General features: G+C 46.4%; 1 protein-coding gene across 2 annotated transcripts in view; it reads left to right on the top strand.

The window, feature by feature from the left end:
- Window positions 1-229: 229 nt before the first annotated feature.
- EPHB3 (EPH receptor B3) overlaps window positions 230-25,219 on the top strand; it is a 155,647-nt gene continuing 130,657 nt past the window's right edge. For both annotated transcript variants that reach the window (XM_087725155.1, XM_087725154.1), the window contains exon 1: window positions 230-1,046. In XM_087725155.1, coding sequence (XP_087581281.1) covers window positions 929-1,046 — 118 coding nt within the window. In that variant the 5' untranslated portion in view covers window positions 230-928. The remainder of the gene's footprint in view (window positions 1,047-25,219) is intronic.

The raw sequence follows: 25,219 nt of genomic DNA, 5'->3' as shown, positions 1-25,219 counted from the left end.
TTTCTCTTCGCCCCGAGCTCTCCCCCCTCCCTCTCCTTTTCTGAGGAGCGCCTTGGATCCAATCGGCGGGAAGCTTGGCGGTTGCTAAGGGCGGGCCCCTCAACCCTTCTTGCTAGCCGCCAGCGGGTGTGGGGTTGCTAAGGGGAGAGGCCCGGCAGGTGATAGACAGCTGAAGCCACGCCCCTTGGGTCTCAGCCGCGGAGGCTGAGCCGGAGCGCTCAGAGCGAGAGCGTGAACCGCGGGTGGAGCATCGCGGAGCGGGTTTGGCTGCTCTCGCTGGTGCACCGAGCCTCCGAAGTCTATGCACCCCGGGTAAAAGAAGAGAAGGAGCCCCGGCCGCTCGAAACAAGCCGGGCCGAAAGTTCGGAAGTTGCCTTGCACCGAATCAACCCGAGGATTCGGAAAACTGGAACGCCCCGGATCGCCCCCTGGATACACCGCCGTAGGGGATCCCGTCGAGACGATCGCAGCGCTCCTTTGGCAGCCCGGCGTCCGGGACGGCTGGCCGCTCCCGGGGGGGGAATTGAGCGGAGCCAGCGGCTGGTTCGGCCCCCGAACTCGATCGCCGCCGAAACGCTTGGGATTCCAGCCGGCACAGCTGGACCTGTCGCTTCCTTGGAGCGGATCTTGAGGAGGATCCGAGCGGGCGGCCAGGTCGGGGGGAGTTACGAGACGGGGGTCCGTGGGCCGCCGGGACTCGCGAGGCATCTTCGCGCGCCGGGTTCGGACGACGGGGATAGGACCGCAGCGTTTTGGACGGACGAGCTTGCCCGCTTTCCCCGCGCCCCGGAGGAGTTGAATCGCGGGAGCTTGAAGCGGACTTTGGGGAAGGGAGATCCCGCCGGATCCTTGCCTTTGACGCCGCCGAGCCAACCTCCTCCGGACTCAGGATCCTGCAGCCGCCCCGCCGCCGGGCTCCGGCCCCGCGATGGCTGCGGCCCGCCCGGGGGCGCCCCGGTTGCTGCACCGGGAGACGCTGCTCCTGCTGCTGTTGCCGCCGCTGCTGCTGATGGTGGTCCTGCCGGGGGGCTGCCGCGCTTTGGAAGGTGAGCCCCGCCGGTCTCGGGGAGGGGATTGGCGGCGCCTGTCTCTGGATCTATCCAGCCGCTTTTGGAGACGCCGGGAATGGGGTTATGGCGTGGGAGACGGTTTGGGGAACGAACGGCAGTCTGTCAATCCTTTTTTTTGGTGGGGGGGAGAGCCCCCCCCCCCAAGACACGCGTGTCTTCCTTCGCCTTCCTGATCGACACGACCTCTTTTGCACAGAAATCGGAGCTGTTCTGCGAAGGGGGTTGGCCGGCCTTGGAAATGCAGGCTTCTCACCCCATTCTGGAGCCTTTATTCCCCCCCACCCGCCGACCCAAACCCAGATTGTCTAACCGAGGCCAATAAAGTAGTTCTCTCTGGATATTGGAGTAACCATATCTTGGCTTGCCTGGCTTGGAGGCTCCGTTTTATCTTCGGTTCTTTAGATTTTTCTGAAACTCTTTGGATGAGATTTCTTTTCCCGAAAAGCGCTCCTCCTTTCAAAGGATTGGGGGAGGTTGGGCGGATAAATTGAGTGAGAACCAGCTCATAAGTCTTCAACCTCAGTTTGAAATCCTTGGGGAACAATCTTAGCTCTGGGCAGATGAAGACCATGTTCATTTTGCGTGTTCGCTGTATTCACACAACAGCCTGTCCCTCTAGTTTTGCTTGGCCCAATTTCCCCAGGTTCAGAAAAAAAAGAAAAGAAAAACCAGCGTGGTAAGGCAGAGCAAAGAAGGCGTGAGCCCAGCCAAACCCGAGTTATGTGCTTGTCGGCACAGATAAAATTCCTTGTTTCCGCCTATTGCAGGAGGCAATCCGCAATCCGAATTTATCCACTTTTAAATTGGTAAAAAACAAGTGGCGGATGCCTCCAGAAACTCTCTTTGCTTTTAAATTACAGGTGGTGAATGTGGAGATTCCCAATTCTGTGTATAGGGGGTGGTGGTGGCGGTGGAAATAAGGGGTCTCAGTGAAAGTTGGAAGTTCTGCAAAAGTGGGTCGGTTGCTGGAGAAATCAAAGTTTTCCTTGTCACTGGAGACCCCGCTAAGCGAAAATGCGCTTGGTTTGAGTTAACTTACCCCAATGAGCCTAATCAATGGTGGCTTATTGAAGAAACCTTGATTAAGAAAAGAAAGCCTTTCTTTCTCACCAAGTCAGTCCCAGTGTTGTGGTTCCGTGCCATGGCTTCAGCCCATTCCAGTTTTAAATTGAAATAACTCAGAGAAGCTTTCTTTAAAAGCTCATAGCTTGTTTTCCATTGTAGGACTGGTTTGTGTACCGCTGATACATACATACATACATACATACATACATACATACATACATACATACATACAAATGTAATCACATTTATAAGTTGCCCATCTCACGTTAGGGAACTCTGTAGTCGATCATCTGTTTCTTTCTTTTTCTTTCCTCCGCTTGATCCTGAAGGCCTCAAAAATATGTTGTTTAATTTCTCGCAGGTTGTTTTTTCAAGGACTTGGGAAGACTTGTTTGTTAGTCTGGTGCAAGGAGAGGCTTGCTCAAATTGGCCTGTTTTAGTTACAGCTGGAAAATTCTGGGTTCAAACATGGTCTTGGGCGTTTGGGGACTTTTCCCATTTTGTCTCAGGGGGAAGAACCAGAATCAAAAATACACTTCTCAGTGTGGTCAAGCAGAACAGATCCAGAAGTTCTGAAATGTTTTATACTAAACAGTCCCATAACTTGATTTTTTTTTTTGTGACAGGTTTACCCCGGTTCTCTCTTAAGCGCCTTAATTTCTCACATCGCCACTCCTAATCTGCAGCTTTAAAGTGGGGTTTTTTTCCCCCCTGGAATGTTCTGAAGTATATCAAACATTTCCCCCTTCTTTGAAAGCATCTTTTAAAACCTGGCCGTGGAGCGTTGGTTGTTTTCCTTAAAATCTTCAAAGCGTCCATCAGATGTCTTCCCCCCCACCATACACACGCTTTCCTGTTTGATGCTGCCTTAAAAGTTTGATTTTCGTTGGCTTGAGTTGGCTCCAGTCATCTCTTTGTTGGCAGACAGAGAACAGATGGAGAGGTAGAAGGAGAGCTTTTTTTCTTTCCTTTCCTTTATGCTTTATTAGAACTGGTGATTTCCAAGAAAAAGGGGAAAGAAAACTAGAGAAATCTGTTAGAGGTCAACTAACTTCCTTTCTGGAAATTAAACAGCCGTGGTAGAAAAATCATGGGTGGGACATAGATCCCCATTCTGATGAATGTTTTGCTAGTATCTTCGTTGGGCCTGTTCATCCCTTAAGGACCATGTGATATTTATATATCAGAACTTTCCTGCTTGTAACACTGGAGAATCTTGGCCCTGCCAATTAAGCGTATTTGCAGCTCATCATATCCAAAAAGGCAAAATTTCAAGAGGTCCACATTACAGGACTGTAACTGAGGTGGGTTGTGGCTTTCCCTGGTTCTTCAGAGGGCTCCATCCACTTTTTAAATCCTCCCCTGGTTGGAGTAACCTTCATCCCGTAGCCGATGGCTTCAATGCAGAGGGTGCTTGATTTTCTGGGTGCTGGGCTTGGACAGAATAAGGGGGGCAGAAAACCCTGTTAATACCCAACTTTCTAACCTGTTAACCAGGATAAGGGATTAGAGGCACGATTTCCATCAGAGCTTTGTTCAGCCTGCGAGAGAGAAGAAGGGGCTGAAAAATTCAGACCCTCGTGTTTTGTTTTTTTCCCGGCCCGTCTTCCGAACCGCTGCTAACAAACTCCAGCTCTGATTGAATAACTGGAGGTTTGTGCGTGAACTCCGACGTGCTTCGTGCACAAAAGTGCTGGCTTCTTAACCTGTCCGTGGTTTTCCCTCCCTCTTCCTCCCTCCAGTTTGTCGACCAGCTGGACTCTGCGAATTGATTAATAGCGTGCGCCCTGCATATGCTGTGATTTATCAGTCAGGCGCTCTCGAGCGGGCCGGGCTGGCATCTTTCCCTCCTTAACGTTGGCCATTTTAGAGGTGGGTTTTTTTTAGGACGGACGGGCCGGGCGACAGAGCGGAGTAAAATCGAGGAAGGAAGATGCAAAGCGGGCAGCAGGACTGCAGCACTGTGAATGGGGAATTTAGCAAAGCGCCTGATGTCGAGTGCCAGGAGTCAATCCACGCACGCATGTTCCACATAAGGGGCAGCTGCTTAGCACCCCGGGGATTTTAACCTGAGTGTCTGTGGCCTGTCCAATTTGGCTTGCCGAAAGCAGCCAGTCTACAGCTTGTTTGTTATCTTCTTCCCCAGGTTCTGCAAAAGTTGGGAGTTTTTTTGGTTGCTGGCTGGCGGGGGGGGGGGGGCAGTCTATGTATACCCATGTTTTTAGCCTTAGCTGGCTCTTTCTCCCCTTCCTCTCTACCAAAAAACCCCAACTGCTTGCAGATACTTTTGCACAGGTGTGTGTGTGTGTGTGTGTGTGTGTTCTGCTGTGGGTTGCCTGCAATATAAGGTGGTATTTGTGTGTGTGTGTGTGTGTGTGTGTGTGTGTGTCTGTTTTTTTTCCTCTCTCTCTGTATCTGTCTCTTTGTCTCTGTCTCTCTCTGTCTCTCTGTGTATCTGTATCTCTCTGTCTCTCTGTGTATCTGTATCTCTGTCTCTCTGTCTCTGTCTCTCTGTCTCTCTCTGTCTCTCTCTGTCTCTCTGTATCTGTATCTCTGTCTCTCTGTCTCTGTTTCTCTGTCTCTCTCTGTCTCTCTGTGTATCTGTATCTCTCTGTCTCTCTGTCTCTGTCTCTCTGTCTCTGTCTCTTTCTGTGTGTATCTGTATCTCTCTCTCTCTCTCTCTCTCTGTGTGTGTATCTGTCTCTCTCTGTCTCTCTCTGTCTCTCTGTCTCTGTCTCTCTCTGTGTATCTCTCTGTCTCTCTGTCTCTCTGTCTCTCTGTCTCTGTCTCTATCTGTCTCTCTCTCTGTCTCTGTCTCTCTCTCTGCAAATCAGTGCAGGAGAAGAGAAAATGGCAGGTTGGGGGAGAAAGTACCCAGTTTTTATCCCTAAGGGTTGCAGGAGAGGTTGGTGATGCTGGAAGGGGGGGGAAAAAGAGAGGATTTCCTGCAAATTCCAGCATAAGCGTGTTGGATCTATCTGAAGCCACATTGTGTTTTCCCCTTCGGCTCTGCAGCATCTCGCCTGGCTAGAGAAGGAAAGTTTTGCCGAGGAGCAATAGTTGGTTTTCTATGCCCAAAGAGCTGGCTAACTCTGGTCCCTAAAGATCAAGTTTTTCTAACTGGGCCCAACCTCCGTGGTCATCGACGGGCGGCAGACGGAGGGAGCTCTGGACTTCCCAAGCGCCAAGCGCCTCTTTTCTTGCTGCTTCCTGAGCTCCTGCCCCAGTCCTCCCCTTCCATTCCAGAAATTCTAGCCTCTAAGTTGGAAACAATATGATGGCCACCAAGAGTTGATTGATGGCAGCAGGGTATATAAATTCGAAGGATGCCTCTGCATGGTTTAATTTAGCGGAAACCAGATCGCGCTTTCCATGGCTTTCGAAGAGCGGTTGGAAGGGGGGGGGGCAGTTTCTTCAAACACCTTTGTCCTTTACTTCTGAGGTCAGTGGCCCCAGATTGTCCACTAAGGTAGCTTTTGGCAATGCCAAAAAGGAATATGGATTTTGGCAAGGGGCAGACGAGGCTGGGTTTTTTATTTTTTTTAAATCTTCCTCTGTGTTTCAAGAGAAATGTTTGTCTCTTTTGTCTGGCCTAGCTTGCTGCCCTCGCTTGTAAAGTTGGCATAATGGAATCTTTGGTAATCTCTGAGCCTGGTGGTTGCAGGCATTTCATTACCCAACTAGGTAACACTATCAGTGAAATGAGGTGGTCTGCAACCAAACCACCAAACTCAGAGAGCAGCAGAGACGTTGCAAATTCAATTGAAATCCTTCTCCTGCAAGTTGGTGTGGCTTGCCGGAAGAATTTGGGACAAAACCAATTTAGCCATCCGGCATGGTTCTGACATGTATATTAATAATCTTTAATTGATGAGAGTCTTGTCATCTGTCCAGACATGTAAGATTCGCGGCATAATTACCACCTCGCCCCCTTTCCACGCTCATCCCAATTTAAACTCCGCATCGGCGTGGCCACGACACGTATCTGTCGAAGAGAGTTTTATTTTATTTGCCTGTGTATTTCTTTATTCAATTTGCATAGCCACCCATCTCAGACGAGGGACTCTGGGTGGGGAAACAGCCGTAAAGTCAACGAACGCCCATGAGAAACCAGCACAGAAAAGAAAAAATAAATAAATAACAGTTAAAAATGTTGTGAGTTACAGCTCACGAAATCTTATGCTTTTTTTAATAAAATGCATTCGTCGGCAAGGGTGCTACCAGTATCTTGGGGGGTGGGTGGGTCACCCTTTGGTGCGAAGTTAGGAAAAGTATTTGGGGCTCTAGGAATTTTAAAAAAATATATATTTCGAGTTGTGCGCCAACTCAGTGGTGTCACTTTACGCCGTGGAAATGCTTCTTCAAACGCTGTAACCACCTTACAGAGGGCTTAAGGAGTGGGTCAAAGGATGGGGTTTTCCCCTCCTGCTCGGCCCTTATTTGTGGATAATGTGGGAAATTGAAATCTGCACTGGAGATCAAAAATAGGGCACGGCTGGTGGTAAAAATGGGCCGAATGCAAAGCCAAGATTGCATAAAGGCTGAATAAAAAGGGGGTAGGGTCATGAATTCCCCCCACCAAATTTTTTTTTCTTGCGTTGGAAAAGAACAAGGAATTTGGTTCAGATTCCACACTGCAGTTTGACAAAGCTTCTGCATTCCTCTCTGTTTTATTGAACTGTATTGAGCACATTTAAGCATAATGTATGGCCAAGGTGTTGTAGAGTTAGACCACAAAACGATATTGTATCTTCTGTCTTCTTCTGCCTGTCGATGGTGAAATCCCACAATGTGGGGTGCGGAAAATTGTCGGATACACAAAACCTTTTCCGCGTCAGATTCTAAACAACTGAACCAACTTCAGTGGCTTGCCAAAACTGACTTGCTTTCCTTGAAATGTAGAAAGTTTGAAGCTCACAACGGTATTCCTACTTCTGCGTACCTTTTCTGTATTTTTTTCCCCTCGTGTTTCCGAACCCCCCCGTTAACCAGTTTTATTCTTAGTTTATGCTCTGCCTTGTTGCTACGATCTGCGGCCACGACAGCAAACCGATGGATTTATATTCTAATGCCTGTATTGGTGTGCGTGTTCGATGCCGAACCATGCCGTAATTGTATTCTTTTCAACCATTCCCCTCCTTAAATTATTCTTAGCATATGCTCTTGTTATTTTCCCTCGATGCAGAGAAGTTTGCTTTCCTCTTAATTACAGTTCACTGAACTGTCTCCTCTCGCAACGGGGATGTGATAGTCCTGCTGTTTTGTTGATCCTTTAGGATAAGGCTGAGTAAAACCCGGTCCAAGAACAGGAGGAGATTCAGCCGGCCTCATTCGGCCTCCTACTCCTTGCAAACTGGTCCAGACTTATGGGAGGGGAAAAAAGGGTAAACCTTTGAGCCCAGAAACGTGGCAACTAATCGGGGACGGGGGGCAAATGAACGTTTCCAAGGATCTTGGCATTTCAGTTCACATTGTCTTATTTTCTGGGCTGTCTTTCCGCGCCCAGCCAATTCTGCTTTGGTCTACTTGGCAAAATTTGTCTCTTCCTTTCAATGCTGAAATACCAAACGGTTGAGCCTGTTTGCCTTCGCTTAGAGCCATTCGGCTCGGAGCAATTCTCTCCAGTTGCTTTCGTGGCTTGTATTGTGGTTGTTTGGTTACGAGCTTGCAACCAAGGTGGAGGGGGACACGTTGCCGAATTTTTGGGGGGGGGTTGTGGAAGCCAAGGAGCTGCCTTTTTCCCCTCTTTTTCCTCTGGGTCTCTTGTTGCTGACGGTTGGGCCCTGTGGAGTTCTTAATTAGACATCCCCCAGAAACCTGCCTGAATCATGGTGCATTTGGCTTTGTGCGTCTTGTTTTCCTTTATTGTTATTTTTTTATTTTTTTTTATGAATTGCAGCTTGGCCTGCTCTGCCGACTCAAACTGGTTTGTCCGGATTAAGCGTCTCCGGCACTTGGTGCCAAAGCAGGAGGGAACGGAGAGCAGGTGCTTATTTGGCCAGACAATTTTCTTTAATGAGAAAACTGGGGCTGGCCGAGATCAAGTTCAAGTTGACCATTGGCTCACCGTATTTTTTTTTTTGCTCCATAAGACACACTTTTTTTGTCTCCCCAAAGTGGAAATGTCTGGGCCTCTTGTGGAGTGAGTATTGCTGAAGCCCCGCCCACCCGCTGGCCGTTTTCGGCTTCCGCACGTCCTGGTTTTTTTTTTGCCTGCACGCGCCCCATTTTCAGCATCTGCGTGACCCATTTATGGCCTCCACGTGCCCCTTTTTGGCCTCCACACGTTCCATTTTTGGCCTTGATGCGCCCCATTTCTGGCTTCCGCGCACCCCGTGTTCAGCCTCCCTGCACCCCATTTTTGGCCTCTGCATGCCCTGTTTTCAGCCCGCTCCAGGCGGAATGGTTGAATACCGCCAATCAGCTGTTGCAAGCGGCAGGGATCGCCACTGCCGATCAGCACTTCAGCCCGCTCCAGGCGGAATGGTTGAACACCACCGATCAGCTGTTGCAAGCGGCAGGGATCTCTGCTGCCAATCGGCCCTTCAGCCCGCTCCAGGTGGAATGGTTGAACACCACCGATCAGCTGTTGCAAGCGGCAGGGATCGCCGCTGCCGAACGGCACCACCTATCATCACTGTCACTGTGGATCAGTGCCACTGCGTGGCAGTGGTGGTGATAGGCAGCAATAGCTGATCCCTCCCAGGCCTGGAACAGCTGATGGGCGGTATTCCAGGAGGCTGATCCAACCGCCAATCAGCTGCTCGTGCTGAATCAGGCTGTGATAACGTGCTGAAGCTAACCAGGCTGTTTGCTGTTTTCTGCAAGGATGCTAGGCAGATGAATACTGATGGATGCTGGGAGGCAGAAGCAGATTTTTTTTCTTGCTTTTCTCCTCTAAAGCTAATATGCGTCTTATAGAGGCAAGGTGGCGCAGTGGTTAAATGCAGCACTGCAGGCTACTGCTAGATCAGCAGGTCAGCGGTTCAAATCTCACCGGCTCAGGGTTGACTCAGCCTTCCATCCTTCCGAGGTGGGTAAAATGAGGACCCAGATTGTTGGGGGCAATATGCTGACTCTCTGTAAACCGCTTAGAGAGGCCTGAAAGGCCTATGAAGCGGTATATAAGTCTACTGCTATTGCTATTGCTTATGGTCCGGAGCGTCTTATGGAGCAAACATATGGTGCTTTGGTTTATCCATTGCAACAGGGATGTCTACCCGTAGCAACTTTAAGAAATGTGGCACTTCAACTACCAGGATTCCCCAGGCTTGGCTGGGGAATTCTGGGAGTTGAAGTCCACAGGTCTTAAAGTTATCAAGGTTGGACTCCACTGCATTTACAGGTTCACTTGCTTGCCCAGAACACTTCAGTCAGTTGAATTCATTTTGCCACTCAAGGCCTTTATGCCGAATTTGGCTCCGGCATTAAAGGGATTGGTGGGGGCGGCCTTGTTTGGCAAAAATATTTGGATTTTCTTAACAACAGCGTAGCTCTGCAAAACATCATGGAATGTCTTACAGGGCTTTATTTCATGTTGATCAAGAAGTGGGAGAGAAACACGGGATAGAAAATAGAACAATTGTTCTCTGGTATTATAAATAATTCTGCTACAATTACTTCGTATTCCACACGGGCTGTGCGTCTGGTTGTAATTAGCAGTGATGAGTTTTTATCGATAGGAAAAAAAAACCTTGTACAGATAATCCCCGATATAAGAACGCAATTGGGGCCGGAATTGTGTTCACTAAACAAGGCGGTCATTAAGTGAGTAAATCACATAAGTGGACCTGATGCTGTAACCATTTTTATACCACGATTGTTAAAACGAACCAGGTGATCGTTAGGTGAATCGTTTGTTGGAAACCATTTGGGGAAAGTCACAAATCGCAATTGTGTGACGTCAGGATGCTGGAGCCGGTCATAAATGCGAGCCGGCCATAAATGCGAGCCGGTTTCTAAGCTGCGGAATTGCAAACATGTGACTGCAGAGCGGTACTTTGATTGTAACTTCAAGGACAGGAGAAAATCGGTTTTTCCAAAAAACGGTGTAATCGTTAAGCCAGTGTTTCTCAACCTTGGCGACTTTAAGTCCTGTGGACTTCAACTCCCAGAATCCCCCAGCCAGCTATGCTGGCTGGGGGATTCGGGAGTTGAAGTCCACAGGACTTAAAGTCGCCAAGGTTGAGAAACACTGCGTTAAGCAAATAGTTATAAGTTGAGGATTACTTGTAGGTGAATTATACATAGCAAGAGGCATCTGGGGTTATTTATTTATTTTTGGTGGGTAACTAGTAGCACAACCGAAGAGCACATCGCTGTATTTTGCCCCGAGATTGTGAGAAAGAGCAAAGGGAGAGTAGCTGGCCCCAATTCCAGTTCTGCTGAGCAATACTTTGAAAACAGGAGAAGCCGTACGTGCCAATTTGCCAGTTTGACGTTTCTTAGAGCTCCGTATATTTCTTAACACTCTTGGCATCTTCCGCCTTGCCAGGCCCTTCGTGAACAGCTGGACTTCATGCATGCGTTGATGGTGGAGGCACCATTAAGGGCTTTCAGTGGAAATTGAAACCCCATGTCTAGGAATCAGTGGGCAGGTTGTCCTCTACTTACAACCATTAATTAATGACTGTTCAAAGTATAAAACGGCCCTGAAAAAAAAACGTGACTTATGAGTGCTTTTCACACAACCATTGCAGCGTCCCCCCGGGTCACGCCTGGCACACTGATTCATATTTACAACAGTTGCAATGTCCCAGGGTTAGGTGAGGATCCCCTTTTGCGACCTTCTGCGGAACAAAATCAAAGGGAAAAGCGGATCCACTTAATAACCATGCTACTGTCTAAACAGCGGTAGTGATTCGCTTAATAACTTTCTCACTTAGCAGAGATTTGGGGGCTCCACTGTGGTGGCGAGTCCGAGAACCACCTGTACTGTACGTTTCCCACTTTCTAAATGTATAGTGTCCACATTTTGCAACCAGCAGCAACCGTCTTTAACCGAAGCGGCCGCTGAGTCCAACCGAAACTCTGCCGGCGATATCGCAGCCCTTCAGCTTTCCTTGACTTTAAAAACGTAAGGTTCTCCTTGCACATATGTGCTAGTCGTTCCCGACTCTAGGGGGCGGTGCTCATCTCCGTTTCAAGCCGAAGATCCAGCGCTGTCCGAAGACGTCTCCGTGGTCATGTGGCCGGCATGACTCAACGCCAAAGGCGCACGGAACATTGTTCACTTCCCACCAAAGGTGGTTCCTATTTTTCTACTTGCATTTTTTACTTGCTTTTGAACTGCTAGGTTAGCAGAAGCTGGGACAAGTCACGGGAGCTCACTCCGTTACGTGGCGCTGGGGATTCAAACTGCTGAACTGCCGACCTTTCTGATTGACAGGTTCGGCGTCTTAGCCACTGAGCACTGCGTCCCTTTTCTCCTTGACTTTACAAGCCTGCGAAAGTTTTAAAGGCGAGGAGAGGTCATCCTCCAGTTACTTTCTCAAACACTCCAAACAATCGCTAAATGAGGCAGTCGCTAAGAGAGGACTCACTGTATTGTTATAGGTCTGTTTCCAACGTCCGAATACTCTTGGATGCACTTTTTCCATTGTGCCAAATAAATTTTGTGGGGTGCTTTTGCACCGGTATCGGGTGGGTGGGTGGGTGGGTGTGAGTGTGCCCCCCCCCCATGTTCCTGTTCCTAAGAGCAGACCAGCTTCCAAACACCTGTTCCCTAATTCTCCCAACCTTGGAATGTGAAGCCAGGAGACGTGCGGAGCTGAGAACTGGCTTCTGGTCAGCAACACGGACATGTGTTTTGGCAGGATTTCAGTCGATGGGGAGGTCGCACAGATTCATCCCAGAACTTGGGAGAAACTTTGATACTTCTGAGTCGCTTCTCCCTTTACCAGCTTCAGGGATATTGGGTGAGTGGGGGGTGGAGGGGGGGGTGAAACCTGTCAGTCATGGGCCCAAAGCCGCCTCTTTTTGTGCGATATGGCTCGCTTGGCAGCAGCTGCAATAGCATTTGCTCTGGCTACTTTTGCAAATGAAATCCATGCTGGATAAAAGGAGGAGGGAAGCGAGCCCTCCTTGGCCGTGGTCTGTCTGTCTGTATCTCTCAATTTCTCTCTCTTTCTCAAATCTCTCTCTTTTCTCTCTCAATCTCTCTTTCTCCCAATCTCTCTCTCTCTACTCTCAATCTCTCTCTGTCTCTCTCAATTTCTCTCTTTCTCAATCTCCCTTTCTCTCCTCTCTCTCTCTATCCACACACAAACACATATCCCAATCTCTCTCTTTCTCTCTCTTTCTCAATCTCTCTCTTTCTCTCTCATCTCGCTTTCTCCCACTCTCTCTCTACCCCAATCTGTCAATTTCTCTCTCTCAATCTCTCTCTTTCTCTCTCAATCCCTCTTTCTCAATCTCCCCTTCTCTCCCTATCTATCTATCTATCTATCTATCTATCTATCTATCTATCTATCTATCTATCTATCTATCTATTATCTATCTATCTATCTATCTATCTATCTATCTATCTATCTCTCAATCTCTTAATCTCCCTCTCTCTCTCTCTCTCTCTCTCTATTATCTATCTATCTATCTATCATCCATCTATCTATCTATATCTCAATCTCTCAATTTCTTTCTCTCTCTCAATTTCTCAATCTCTCAATTTCTCTCTCTCTCAATCTCTCTGAATTTTTCTCTTTCTCTCTCAATCTCCCTTTCTCTCAATCTCTCTCTCTCAACCGCAATCTCTCAATTTCTCTCTCTCAATTTCTCAATCTCACAATTTCTCTTTTTCAGTCTCTCTCTTTCTCCCAGTCTCTCTCTCTACCCCATCTGTCAATTTTTCTCTCTCACTGTCTCTCAATTTCTCTCCCTTTCTCAATCTCTTCTTTCTCTCTTAATCTCTTTCTCTCTCAATCTCCCTTTCTCTCAATCTCTCTCTCTAATTATATACAGATCATGCCAGACTAATCTTATTGCATTCTTTGATAATGTGACAAAATTAGTGGACTAGAGGAATGCCGTCGATATAGTTTACTTGGACTTCAGAAAGGCGTTTGATAAGGTAGACCATAACCTACTACTAGATAAAGTAGAAGAATGTGGGTTAGACAGCATCACCACCAGATGGATTTGTAACTGGCTGACCAACCATACTCAACGTGTAGTCCTCAATGGAACTGCATCTTCATGGAGGGAAGTATGCAGTGGAGAACCCCAAGGCTCTGTTTTGGGCCCAGTACTCTTCAAAATCTTCATCAATGATTTGGATGAAGGAATAAATGGGGAACTAATGAAATTTGCAGATGACACCAAGCTGGCAGGAATAGCCAACACTCCAGAAGGCAGGCTCAAGATACAGAAGGATCTTGACAAACTTGAACATTGGGCACTATCTAATAAAATGAAATTCAATGGTGAAAAGAGTCAGGTTCTATATTTAGGCAACAAAAACGAAATGCACAGGTACAATACCTTGCTCAATAGTAGTAACTGTGAGAGGGATCTTGGAGTCCTAGTGGACAACCATTTAAATAGGAGCCAGCAGTGTGCAGCAGCTGCCAAAAAAAGCTAACACAGTTCTAGGCTGCATAAACAGAGGGATAGAATCAAGATCCTGTGAAGTGTTAATACCACTTTATAATGCCTTGGTAAGGCCACACATGGAATACTGCATTCAGTTTTGGTTGCCACAATGTAGAAAAGATGTAGAGACTTAGAAAGAGTGGAGAGAAGAGCAACCAAGAGGATTAGGGGACTGGAGACTAAAACATATGAGGAAGGTTGCAGGAACTGGGTATGTCTAGTTTAATGAAAAGAAGGACTAGGGGAGACATGATAGCAATGTTTCAATATCTCAGGGGTTGCCACAAAGAAGAGGGAGTCAAACTATTCTCCAAAGCACCTGAGGGTAGAACAAGAAGCAATGGGTGGAAATTAATCAAGGAGAGAAGCAACTTAGAACTGAGGAGAAATTTCCTGACAGTTAGAACAATTAATCAGTGGAACAGAAATTGCCTCCAGAAGTTGTGAATGCCCCAACACTGGAAGTCTTTAAGAAGATGTTGGATAGCTATTTGTCTGAAATGGTATAGGGTTTCCTGCCTAGGCAGGGGGTTGGACTAGAAGACCTCCAAGGTCCCTTCCAACTCTGCTATTGTATTGTTGTATATATATATATCCCAATCTCTCAATTTCTCTCTCAATTTCTCTCTCAATTTCTCAATCACTCAATATCACTGATTTATCACTGATGGATAAAGCTTTGCTAGCATGATGACAATGAAAAATGTCTTGTCTGTCTGTCTGTCTGTCTGTCTATCTATCTATCTATCTATCTATCTATCTATCTATCTATCTATCTATCTATCTATCTATCATCTATCTATCTCACAATTTCTCTTTCTTTCTCTCTCAATCTCCCTTTCTCTCAATCTCTCTCTCTACCCCAATCTCCTAATTTCTCTATCCCAATCTCTCTCAATTTCTCAATCTCCCAATTTCTCTCTTTCTTTTTTCAGTCTCTGTGTCTCTCAAACTCTCATTTTCTCTTTCTCAGTCTCTCAGTTCTCCCTCTCAATCTCCCTCCACCTCTCTCTCTCTCTCTCTCTCAATTCTCTCCCTCTTTCTCTCAGTTTCTCTCTCTCTCTTTCTCATCTCCAGTTGTCCACCCCACAAAAGCCCCCTTCAGGGATTCCTTGGCTGAAGCAGCCGAGGTGCCGGTGTGCCGTTCTGGGCTGCCCACGGCGGCAACGTGGAACCTGAGCGCCCCTTTGATTAATGAGAAAAATGTGCAGCGCTTGACCAATTGCCAGAAGCCGATTGATTCCCGTCCCCCCCAGAAATTAAACTGAAAATAAAGAGGGGGAAGAGAAAGAGGAGCGAGCAAGTGAGCGAGAAGGAACGGCAGCCCAGCCTGGCACTCCCTGCCTGTTTTAACTTCGGAAGAATCCGAGTTTGGTCTGAGGGGGGTTGGAGGGAAAGGATATTTAGCTTTAAACAGTTCCAGATGGGTTTAGTGTTCGCACGTTGGGAGGAAGTGAACTGAGAGCCGCACGGAGATTTGGGTAACTGCCCCGGGCGCAAGACAGGAGGAAAGGCTTGGCAAAAATGGTTTTGCAATCTGTGGACTTGCCAACTTGCAGAGTCACTCTGTCTGTGGGGAGAGCCGTTCTGACGAAGGTGCCTGGCACGGTCTTCTCCCTTTCCACCCTCAGATCCTTCCTTCCCCTCCTCCTTCTCATTCACAGAAGAGTGTACCCTGTTTCCCCCCCAAAAAATAAGCCCTCCCTGGATAATAAGCCCAATCGGGCTTTTGAGCGCATGCACTAAAATAAACCCTCCCTCAAAAATAAGCCCTCCCCAAAAATATTGCAACACAGCAGCAGCCATGAGGTGACCACGCTCGCCAATTCCTGCACCTCAAAAATAATAATAACTCTCTGGAAATAAGGCCAAGCGCTTATTGCGGGGGTCAAAAGAAAATAAGACCCTGTCTTATATTTGGGGGAAACACGTTATTGGAAGAGGAAAGTAAACTCCTTATTCCAGTGGCCTTTTTCAATCCTTGAGGAGGGTCCATAGGATGATTACAGGTCAAAATAAACCAGGCAACAGTTACTTCGATACCAATTACCCCGTTTTCCCAAAAAATAAGCCCTCCCTGGATAATAAGCCCAAACAGGCTTTTGAGCGCATGCGCTAAAATAAGCCACCCCCCAAAAATATTTAAACGCATGCGCAGCCGGTCCCCGCCATTTCCTGGGGGGGGAAGGGTGAGGTATGCCCCATGCCCCTGCCATTCACGTGGAACAGTCTTGCGGAGGCTGCTCCTGCAATCCCTAGCTATCATGCCTTCTCTTAGTGGCGGCCGCAAAAAGAGCAGCAGGCCCAGCGATGCTAGGGCTGTCAAGAGTGTGCCAGAAACAGAGACAGAACATCTGGCCCTCTCTGGATCAGCTGATCCGCGGGCCGAGGTTAAGGGGCCTCCTGTATCTCACAAATAATAAGACTAACCCTGGAAATAAGGCCAACTGCTTATTCCGGGGGGGGGGGGAATAAGACCCTGTCTTATTTTCAGGGGAACATGGTACATGGGCAGCCACCCACATCTCCAAAAGAATGGCAAATCAGTCTTTATTGTCCTTGCACATCATGTATACAACAAAATTGTTTTTAAACAATTAATTGTTGTAAACCTAACCCTAACCCTAACCCTAAACCTAACCCTGAACCTAACCCTAAAATTAACCCTGAACCTAACCTTTACCTTAACTTAAATCGCGCTTCTGTCGGCGCGCTGTTGTCGGCACGCTGTTGTGGGCGCGTTGATGATGTCGCGGTTTTGTTGCCGCGGTTTCGTCACTGCGCTTTAGTCGAGCGCGCATTTGTCGGGTCACGGAATGGGCTTGGGTCCCAACCAGCATTTACCCAAAATGAAGGAACAGTATGCTAACCAAACCTTCTCCTCCTCCTCCTCTTTCGCCTTCCCCTCTTTGGTTAGCATACTTTTCCTTCATTTTGGGTAAATGTTGGTTCGGACCCAAGCCCATTCTATTTCAGAGAAGCCTTCTTTGCCATCTCTTTCAGAGAGTTAGAGGCTGCCCGTGTGCCACGAATTGGGCATCGAAGTAGCTTGTCGCCTGGATTTTATTTTGACCTCTAACCATCCTATAGAGGAGATTCGAAAAAGACCCCTGGAAGAGGGAATTTATTTGCTTTCCCAGCACATTCCTTCTGTGAATACTATCTGGAGTAAGTCCCTTTTTCCATTGGCGGCTTTTTATCTTTCAAGAGAAGGATTTTACTATCTCTTTCTCCTTTCTTTAGAAAGGAGAAAACTTGGAGATAACTTCGCTAAAGGCTTGCCTGGATGGCACATGAATGAGTAGTCATTTCTACAGAGGAATATATATATATTTTATTTTAATACAAACAATCCATCTTCCATTAAACAGTGTGTCGCCGGGGTACAAATATCTTGTGCAATTACATTTAGAATTTACAACCATACTCATTATTTATCTGCTCATGGCTTTAACACTGATATACATAACATATCTGATACTATAACAATCTTCCTCTTGAATTATTTAATTCTATTAATATATTTTCTATTTTTCACTAATCTGCTTTCATTTCTAACTTTCATGCTTGTTCCCTAACCTTCGGTGGAATAGTTCCCATATGCTATAATATCCTGTTTGCTCCTTCTCTTAAATTGCAAGTGTTAACCTATTCATTTCTGCACATTCTAATATAGCAGTTAGACTTATATACCACTTCATAGGGCTTTCAGCCCTCTCTAAGCGGTTTACAGAGTCAGCATATATTGCCCCCAACAATCCGGGTCCTCATTTTACCCACCTCGGAAGGATGGAAGGCTGAGTCAACCCTGAGCCGGTGAGATTTGAACAGCCGAACTGCAGAACTGCAGTCAGCTGAAGTAGCCTGCAGTACTGCACCCTAACCACTGCGCCACCTCGGCTCTAAGATAGGAAAATACTACAGAAGAATATTAAGAACAGGTCTACTGCAGTGGTGGGATTCAATTTTTGTTACTACCTGTTCTGTGGGCGTGGCTTTGTGGGCGTGGCAGGGGAAGGATACTGCAAAATCCCCATTCCCTCCTGATCAGCTGGGACTTGGGAGGCAGAGAATAGATGGGGCGCGGCCCAGTGGTGGGTTCATGGTAAGGACCGTGGGTGGGTGAGTGGGCTCTCCGGAGCACCGTTCCAGAACGGTACCCAGTGCTCCGGGCAGGCTCCGGTATACCCGAACCGGGGCATACCACCTGCCACTCACCATTGGCGCGGCCAGTCAGAGGTGGTACCGTATTTACTGGTTTTCCAAACTACTCAAAATTTCCACTACCGGTTCTCCAGAACTGGTTAGAACCTGCTGAATGCCACCTCTATTACTGGTCAGTTCAACCAGGATCTTCTTCCCTAAAGAAATTCAACCACAACCTACTGGGCAAAACAGCCACTAAAAGTCATCAGAATGTCTCCATTGCTTCCTCACATTTTAAAGCATCCTTCCCCATCTTTAGACTTTGGGTCCCAGCAGCTTGTGAGACCATGGCAAAGGACGATGGGAGCTGTAGGCAAATGCATTGGCGAGGTATTCTTGCCATAGAGTTGTGCCAGTTCAAGCTTAGTTCCTTCTGTATGGGCAAATCTATCTATTTCAATTCAGATTGGCTTCTTGTCCAAATATACGAACTTTTCTCTTTTCCATGTTACAATCTGGGTGGGGGAGATTATTTTTTGTATGCCTTCTTGCATACTTTTCTTATGTTGATATGCAATCTTTTATTAGAAGCAATTCTTCAAGGGAGAGTCCCTCAAATATTCTGGGGTGTTTGCATTCATTCTTGTAAGATTGCAATTTTATCTTTTCTCTAAAGATTCCTCCCTCCCTTCCCATTTTATGACTGAGTCAAGTGTTTGAGAAACTAGAGTGTCTTTCTTTTTCTTTCTTTCTTTTTTCCTTTCCATCTTCCTTCCTTCCTTCCTTCCTTCCTTCCTTCCTTCCTTCCTTCCTTCCTTTTTTATGACTCAATCAAGTATTTGAGAAACTAGAATTTCTTTCTTTTTCTTTCTTTTTCTTTCTTTTTCTTTCTTTTTCTTTCTTTTTCTTTCTTTTTCTTTCTTTCTTTTTCTTTTTCTTTCTTTTTCTTTCTTTTTCCTTTTTCCTTTCTTTTTCTTTCTTTCCTTCTTCCTTTCCATCTTCCTTCCTATTTTATGATTGAGTCAAGTGTTTGAGGAAACTAGAATTCTTTCTTTCTTTCTTTCTTTCTCTCTCTCTCTGTGTCTTTCTTTCTTTCTTTCTTTCTTTTTCCTTCCTCCTTTCCATCTTCCTTCCTTCCTTCCTTCCTTCCTTTTTTATGACTCAATCAAGTATTGAGAAACTAGAATTTCTTTCTTTTTCTTCTTTCTTTCTTTTCTTTCTTTTTCTTTCTTTTTCTTTCTTTTCTTTCTTTTCCTTTCTTTTTCTTTCTTTTTCTTTTTTCTTTCTTTTTCTTTCTTTCCTTCTTCCTTTCCATCTTCCTTCCTATTTTATGATTGAATCAAGTGTTTGAGAAACTAGAATTCATTCTTTCTTTCTTTCTTTCTTTCTTTCTTTCTCTCTCTCTCTCTGTGTGTCTTTCTTTCTTTCTTTTTTCCTTCCTCCTTTCCATCTTCCTTCCTTCCTTCCTTCCTTCCTTCCTTCCTTCCTTTTTTATGACTCAATCAAGTATTTGAGAAACTAGAATTTCTTCTTTTTCTTTCTTTCTTTCTTTTTCTTTCTTTTTCTTTTTTTTCTTTCTTTTCTTTTTTTCTTTCTTTTTCTTTTCTTTTTCTTTTTTTTCTTTCTTTTTCTTTCTTTTTCTTTTTTTCTTTCTTTTCTTTTCTTTCCTTCTTCCTTTCCATCTTCTTCCTATTTTATGATTGAGTCAAGTGTTTGAGAAACTAGAATTTCTTTCTTTCTTTCTTTCTTTCTTTCTTTCTTTCTTTCTTTCTTTCTTTCTTTCTTTCTTTCTTTCTTTCTTTCTTTCTTTCTTTCTTTCTTTCTTTCTTTCTTTCTTTCTTTCTTCTTCTTTCTTTCTGAACCACAGCTCAAAATTAAGAAAAAAAAAAGTTGGTATATAAGCACATTCCAATTCACATATTGTTTAAAAATGGGAACTGGATGAAAATATCAGAGTCTCTTTGGACTTTACATTAGGGGGGAAAAATAACAGTTGTTCTCATTTTGGCCTTACTTTTCTTAACGATGCTGCCCTCTGCATGCTATCTCAGAAATAAATCCCATTGCATTCGTTGAACTTTCTCCAAACTAAGCGAACCTTTAAACTGAATCTCTGGGGATGCATACAAATAATTGTTATTCCGCCGCCCCCCCCCCCCTCTTACTGTGGTGCCCAGCAAAAAATATTCATGAATCATTAAATACAGCCTTTTAAAGAATTGCATACAATTTAAAGCACCACCTTCCCTCCTCCCCAAAACAGAAATGCAAATTAGAAGTAACTTTGTCCCCACTGCCCAATCTCAACAGCAATGAAAATCATTAACACGAATAACCTGTTAATGCTAATCAGCCTGGGAACCTTTTCTGCAGTCGGTTTATTTCAGTGCTTTCCTTAAAAACAAATTTGAAGAAATGTGGGGAGAGCGAGTATCTCTATATATTGTGGGGAACCAGAGACGAAGGGAGAATATCAGTGCTGAAGAGGCCGTGTCTGTGACCACCAGCTAAATAATTTTCACACACACACAAGGGAAAAAACCCTGAGCGTTGTATTTTCTCGGGACTGGATTTTTTTTTTTTAATTTCGCCGTGCTCAACTTTGTTGCCGCATGTTGTGTCTTGCAGTGACCATCTTGTTGTATCGTTAAGCAAGGACGCAAAATGCTTGTTGGAGCTAACAACACACACACACACACACACACACACACCCTTGTGGAATTTAGTTGTCCCTTTTTACAAAGCCAGTGGCTGCAAGAACCATCAAATGTTTTCCGAGCCGCAGCACTTTTTTGTCTACGAAATGAAAAAAAAAGTTGACCGGAGAGGAGAAAACTTTAAACAGGAACAGAGTTGGAAGGTACCTTGGAGGTTCCATCTAGTCCAACCCCCTGCTCACACAGGAGGCCTGTGCTAGGGATTCGAACTGCCAAACTGCCGGGCCTTTCTGATCGACAAGCTCAGTGTCTTAGCCACCGAGCCACCATCATATCATACTGGTAGGAGGAGGGAGTGGGGAGAGCAAAACCAATGCTTGAGTTGAATCCATTTGGATCCGGACCTGAAAACCCAGGAGGAAGACCCCCCACACACACACAACACACACCAACACAAAAGGGAAAACCACAAAACAGTGGTGTTTAATTCCACCTGCCCAGGTTGAATCCATGAGGCAAAACATTGGGAGTTGTTGCGAAGGGGAAAGTTTGCATAGGAAGGAGATGCTAGGTGGGGTTTTATGGGAGCCACCCCCCCCAAACACACACACACACACACACACACACACACACACACACACCTCTGCAGCAATCTTTCTGCAGCAACTTGCATTGTGTAAAAAAAAAGGGGGGGTAGCAGAGTTGGAATTGTGAGCTGCCTCCTTGGCTGGCTTGCAATGAAGCTGTGGCTGCCGAGACAGATGGGAGGCTCCAAGCCTGCAAGAATGAGGTAGTGGGGTTGCCCCCGCCCTCCGCCCCGTCTCCCCCCACAGAGCAGGGGTAAGTCTGTGATTGATGAGCCGAGGTAGTGGAGAGGTCGAGCCGGAGAGCCACGGGTCAGTAAAAGAGACTAGGAAGCAGGAACCTGACTCTCCAATCTTGCAAGCTGAGACGCCAGGAACAGAACTGGCCTGTGGGGTTTCTCGCCCGGGCCCTAGATGTGTTGGGAGACAGAAGCTGGGGGTGGGGGGGGTTTGGAGGGGTGGGGAGGAGAGAAGCCACGGGTGGCTCTTTCAGCCTCCCGCATCTCCCACATAGCGAAAGAAGAGAAATGAGGGGGGGAAAATAATCCGTACAAATTTCTCCTCGCCAATTGTGGCTTGCCAGGGGCGGAAGGCCTCGCACACACAACCCAGACGCTCTGGGGGCTGTGAGGATTTACGCAGCTGCCACGGGAGGCAGTGGGGAGGGGGGTCGGTTTGATTCAGAAAGCCGTCCTGGATTCCATGCGCAATCCCCAGTGCGGCTGTGGGATGAGCGCAAGATGGCAGCTGGAGCACTTTTTGAAGGGAGCAGCATAGGGCGATTGACAGGTTTAATGCCATCTATGCATAGGTGATATATCCCCCATATCACATATACTGTGTAGATATTAGGGTGGCTCAGGGGCTAAGACGCTGAGCTTGACAATCAGAAAGGTCGGCAGTTGGGCGGTTCGAATCCCTAGCGCCGCGTAACGGAGTGAGCTCCCGTGACTTGTCCCAGCTTCCGCCAACCTAGCAGTTCAAAAGCCAGGTAAAAATGCAAGTAGAAAAATAGGAACACCTTTGGTGGGAAGGTAACAGCGTTCCGTGCGCCTTTGGCATTAGTCATGCCGGCCACATGATCACGGAGAGTCTTCGGACAGGGCTGGCTCTTCGGCTTTGAAACGAAGAAGAGCACCGCCCCCTAGAGTCAGGAACGACTAGAAGATATGTGCGAGGGGAACCTTTACTCTGTATAGGTAATGCTTGACTTGCCACCGCAATTAAGGCCAAAGTTAACATTGGTAAGCAAGAAGCTTGTTAAGTGAGTCTTGCCCCATTTTATGATATTTCCTGTCGCAGTTTTTAAGGGAGTCGCTGCGGTTTTTAAGTTTCGCACCTGGATCTTAAGTAAAACCTGGCTTCCCATTGACTTTGCTAGTCAGAAGGTCGCAAAATGGGATCGTGTGACCCCGGAACACTGAAACCCTCCTAAATATGAGCCAGTTGCCAAGCATCTGAATTTTAATATTAATATGGATGACAGGTAGTTCTCGACCGAACAATTTCAGTTGATCCCAAATTTTCTGTCGATAAGAGGGATATTTCTTAAGTGAATTTTTGCCCCGTTTTCCGGCCTTTTCTTGCCACTGTGGTTAAGTGAATCACTGCAGTTGTTAAGTTAATAACACAGTTGTTAAGTGAATCCGACTTCTCCATTGACTCTGCTTGTCAGAAGGTCGCAAAAGGTGACCACATGAACCCGGGACACTGCCACCGTCATAAATGTGAGCTTGTTGCCAAGCATCTGAATTTTGATCACGTGACTATGGGACGCTGCAGCGGTAGTAAGTGTGGAAAAACAGCCCTAACTCACTTTTTTTTCAGTGCCGTCGTATCTTCAAATGGCCACTAAACTAATGGTTGCAAAGTGAGGACTAACGTGGTTGTTAAGCGAATCGGGCTTCCCATTAACTTCCCTAGCCAGAAGATCGCAAAAGGGAATCACCCCACCCCACCCCACCCCGGACATTGCAACTGTCATAAATGTGAGTCTGTGTCAAGCGTCCAAATTTTGATCAGGCGACCATGCTGCAACGGTCGTAAGTGTGGAAAAAATGGTCCTGAGTCATTTTTTTAAGGGCTGTTGTAACTTCAAAAGATTACTAAACGAATGTTAGTTGAGCGCTACTTGTACCGGAATGATTTGGTCCTCCGGGAATGGGGCCACTTTGCAAAGGAAGCATTTTCAAGGCAGAATCTGAGTGCCATGGTGCCCAAATTTTTGGCTAATTTGGGGTTTTCCGCGGTACAAAATGGGCCCTTTCGGCAGACCACCCAGCTGATCTGCTCCACGCCCAACAGTCTGGGGGGTCCGTGAGTTGGCCCCTGTTTAAAAAGTTTGAGGACCTCTGCACTATACCGTAGAATTCAATCTAGTTGTTGCTCTTGGGATAGAAGCTGTTTTCCAGCCCACTTCTCGTTTTTATTGTCCTGTACCGGCTGCCAGATGGTAATATTAAAAAAAAAAGGGGTGTCCAGGATGAGATGGATCTTTAAGGATGTTTTGAACTTTCTTAAGGCAGTGGGAGCTATAAATCTCTTCCAAAGAGGGGAGAGGGCAACCAGTGATCCTCTGGACAATGGCGTTGACCCTCAGGAACGCTGTCGTATCTGCCACTGTGCAGTTGGCAAACCATACACAAGGATTCGGGGTAGACGTTTGACTTGACCTTTGCCACGCGTTGGCAATGTTGGCAGAACAACCGTTCAGGTGGCCTGCCCCGAAGATGTTTACGATCCATTCATTCGGGGTGGTGGTGGGAGGCATGACAAGGCTTTCTTTGAGGTTGGCAAAGAGATGCCAGTGTTCAACATTTTTAGGATCTGTCGTCTTTTGACATTTTGTGGAGAGAGAGAAGAGCGCTTTAAAGGTTCCTTTTCCAGCCATCTGCTTGGCCAGCTCGAATTAAAATGCATACTTTGCATCCCCAGAAACCTTGAGTTGCCCAGATACAAATGGGGTATCCAAAATAATAAGAGTGCAGCCAAACTATTGGATGGGAATGGATTGTTTTTTCTACCCAACCATTTGCAATCACCGTATTTTTCGGACTATAAGACCCACTGGAGTATAAGACGCACCAAATTTTGAAGAGGTAATAATAATAAAAAAAAAGTTTTTGTACTCTGCAGGCATCCCAAATCCTCTGCACGCCTCGTTTTTTTGTGAAAACCTTGGAAAGTGCTCCTGGGGCTGGGGAGGGGCAAAAGCGAGTAAAAACGGCCCATTTTTCACGAAAACAAGCCCGGTTTTTTTGCAAAAAAAAAAAACAAACAACAACAGGGCATGCATAGGCTTTGGGAGGGGAAGCAAAATCAGCCCGTTTTTCACTCGTTTTTGGCCTCCTCGGGCCCCAGGAGCACTCTACAAGCCTCCCAAACCCTCTGCATGTTCATTTTTGTGAAGGGGGTGGGGTTTTGGGAGCCCAAACATGCTGTATTCACCAGATTTTCACCCTCTTTTTTTTGGGGGGGGGAGGTGCGTTTTATACTCCGAAAAATACGGTATTTCAGAACAAGGGTGTGATTTCTAACCTTGGTTGTTTTCTTGCATGCGTTTCATACCCAAGCTAGATAGCATCATCAATGCTAGTGGGACTGATAATGTTATCGAGTTGGGTAATGAAACGTCTACAACCCCCCCGCCCCCCCCCCCAAAAAAAACAAATCTCAGAGAGCACCAAGGACTCCTCATTTCAACCCCGAGCCACAAATATTTATCCTTTATTGCTACTTCAGAATAAGCTCGCAGTTTAGGACCATCAACCTTGGCAAGAGGAAATATTATTTGCTCACTCACTTTTATTTTTATTTTCGGAAAGACCCTTGGCCTTTCCTTCAGACATCAGTTGTATATTCCCTGATGCTGCTACCCAGTTTGTGTGATGAAACACCTGCAAGGAAGCAGCCACAACCTCGAAGAGCATCAACAACTACACAATTCAAACATGAACTCCCCAGATTCTCTACCTCCATTATATTGCCTTCAGCTCCCCTTCTATTTATCAGCACCGATACAAATTATTATTTTTTAGCTTATATCAAATATAGGGGCTGAACTCTGCTTGAACTTGGAAGACGATGACGTGGGTCGGATATTCAAGTTGGC

Source organism: Thamnophis sirtalis, unplaced genomic scaffold (assembly GCF_051295495.1).
Source record: "Thamnophis sirtalis isolate CommonGarterSnake01/CBP01778 unplaced genomic scaffold, rThaSir2_p1.2 scaffold_11, whole genome shotgun sequence".
Taxonomy (NCBI): domain Eukaryota; kingdom Metazoa; phylum Chordata; class Lepidosauria; order Squamata; family Natricidae; genus Thamnophis; species Thamnophis sirtalis.
The sequence above is the reverse complement of the archived record's forward strand: the minus strand, read 5'-3'. Positions and strand labels throughout refer to the sequence as shown.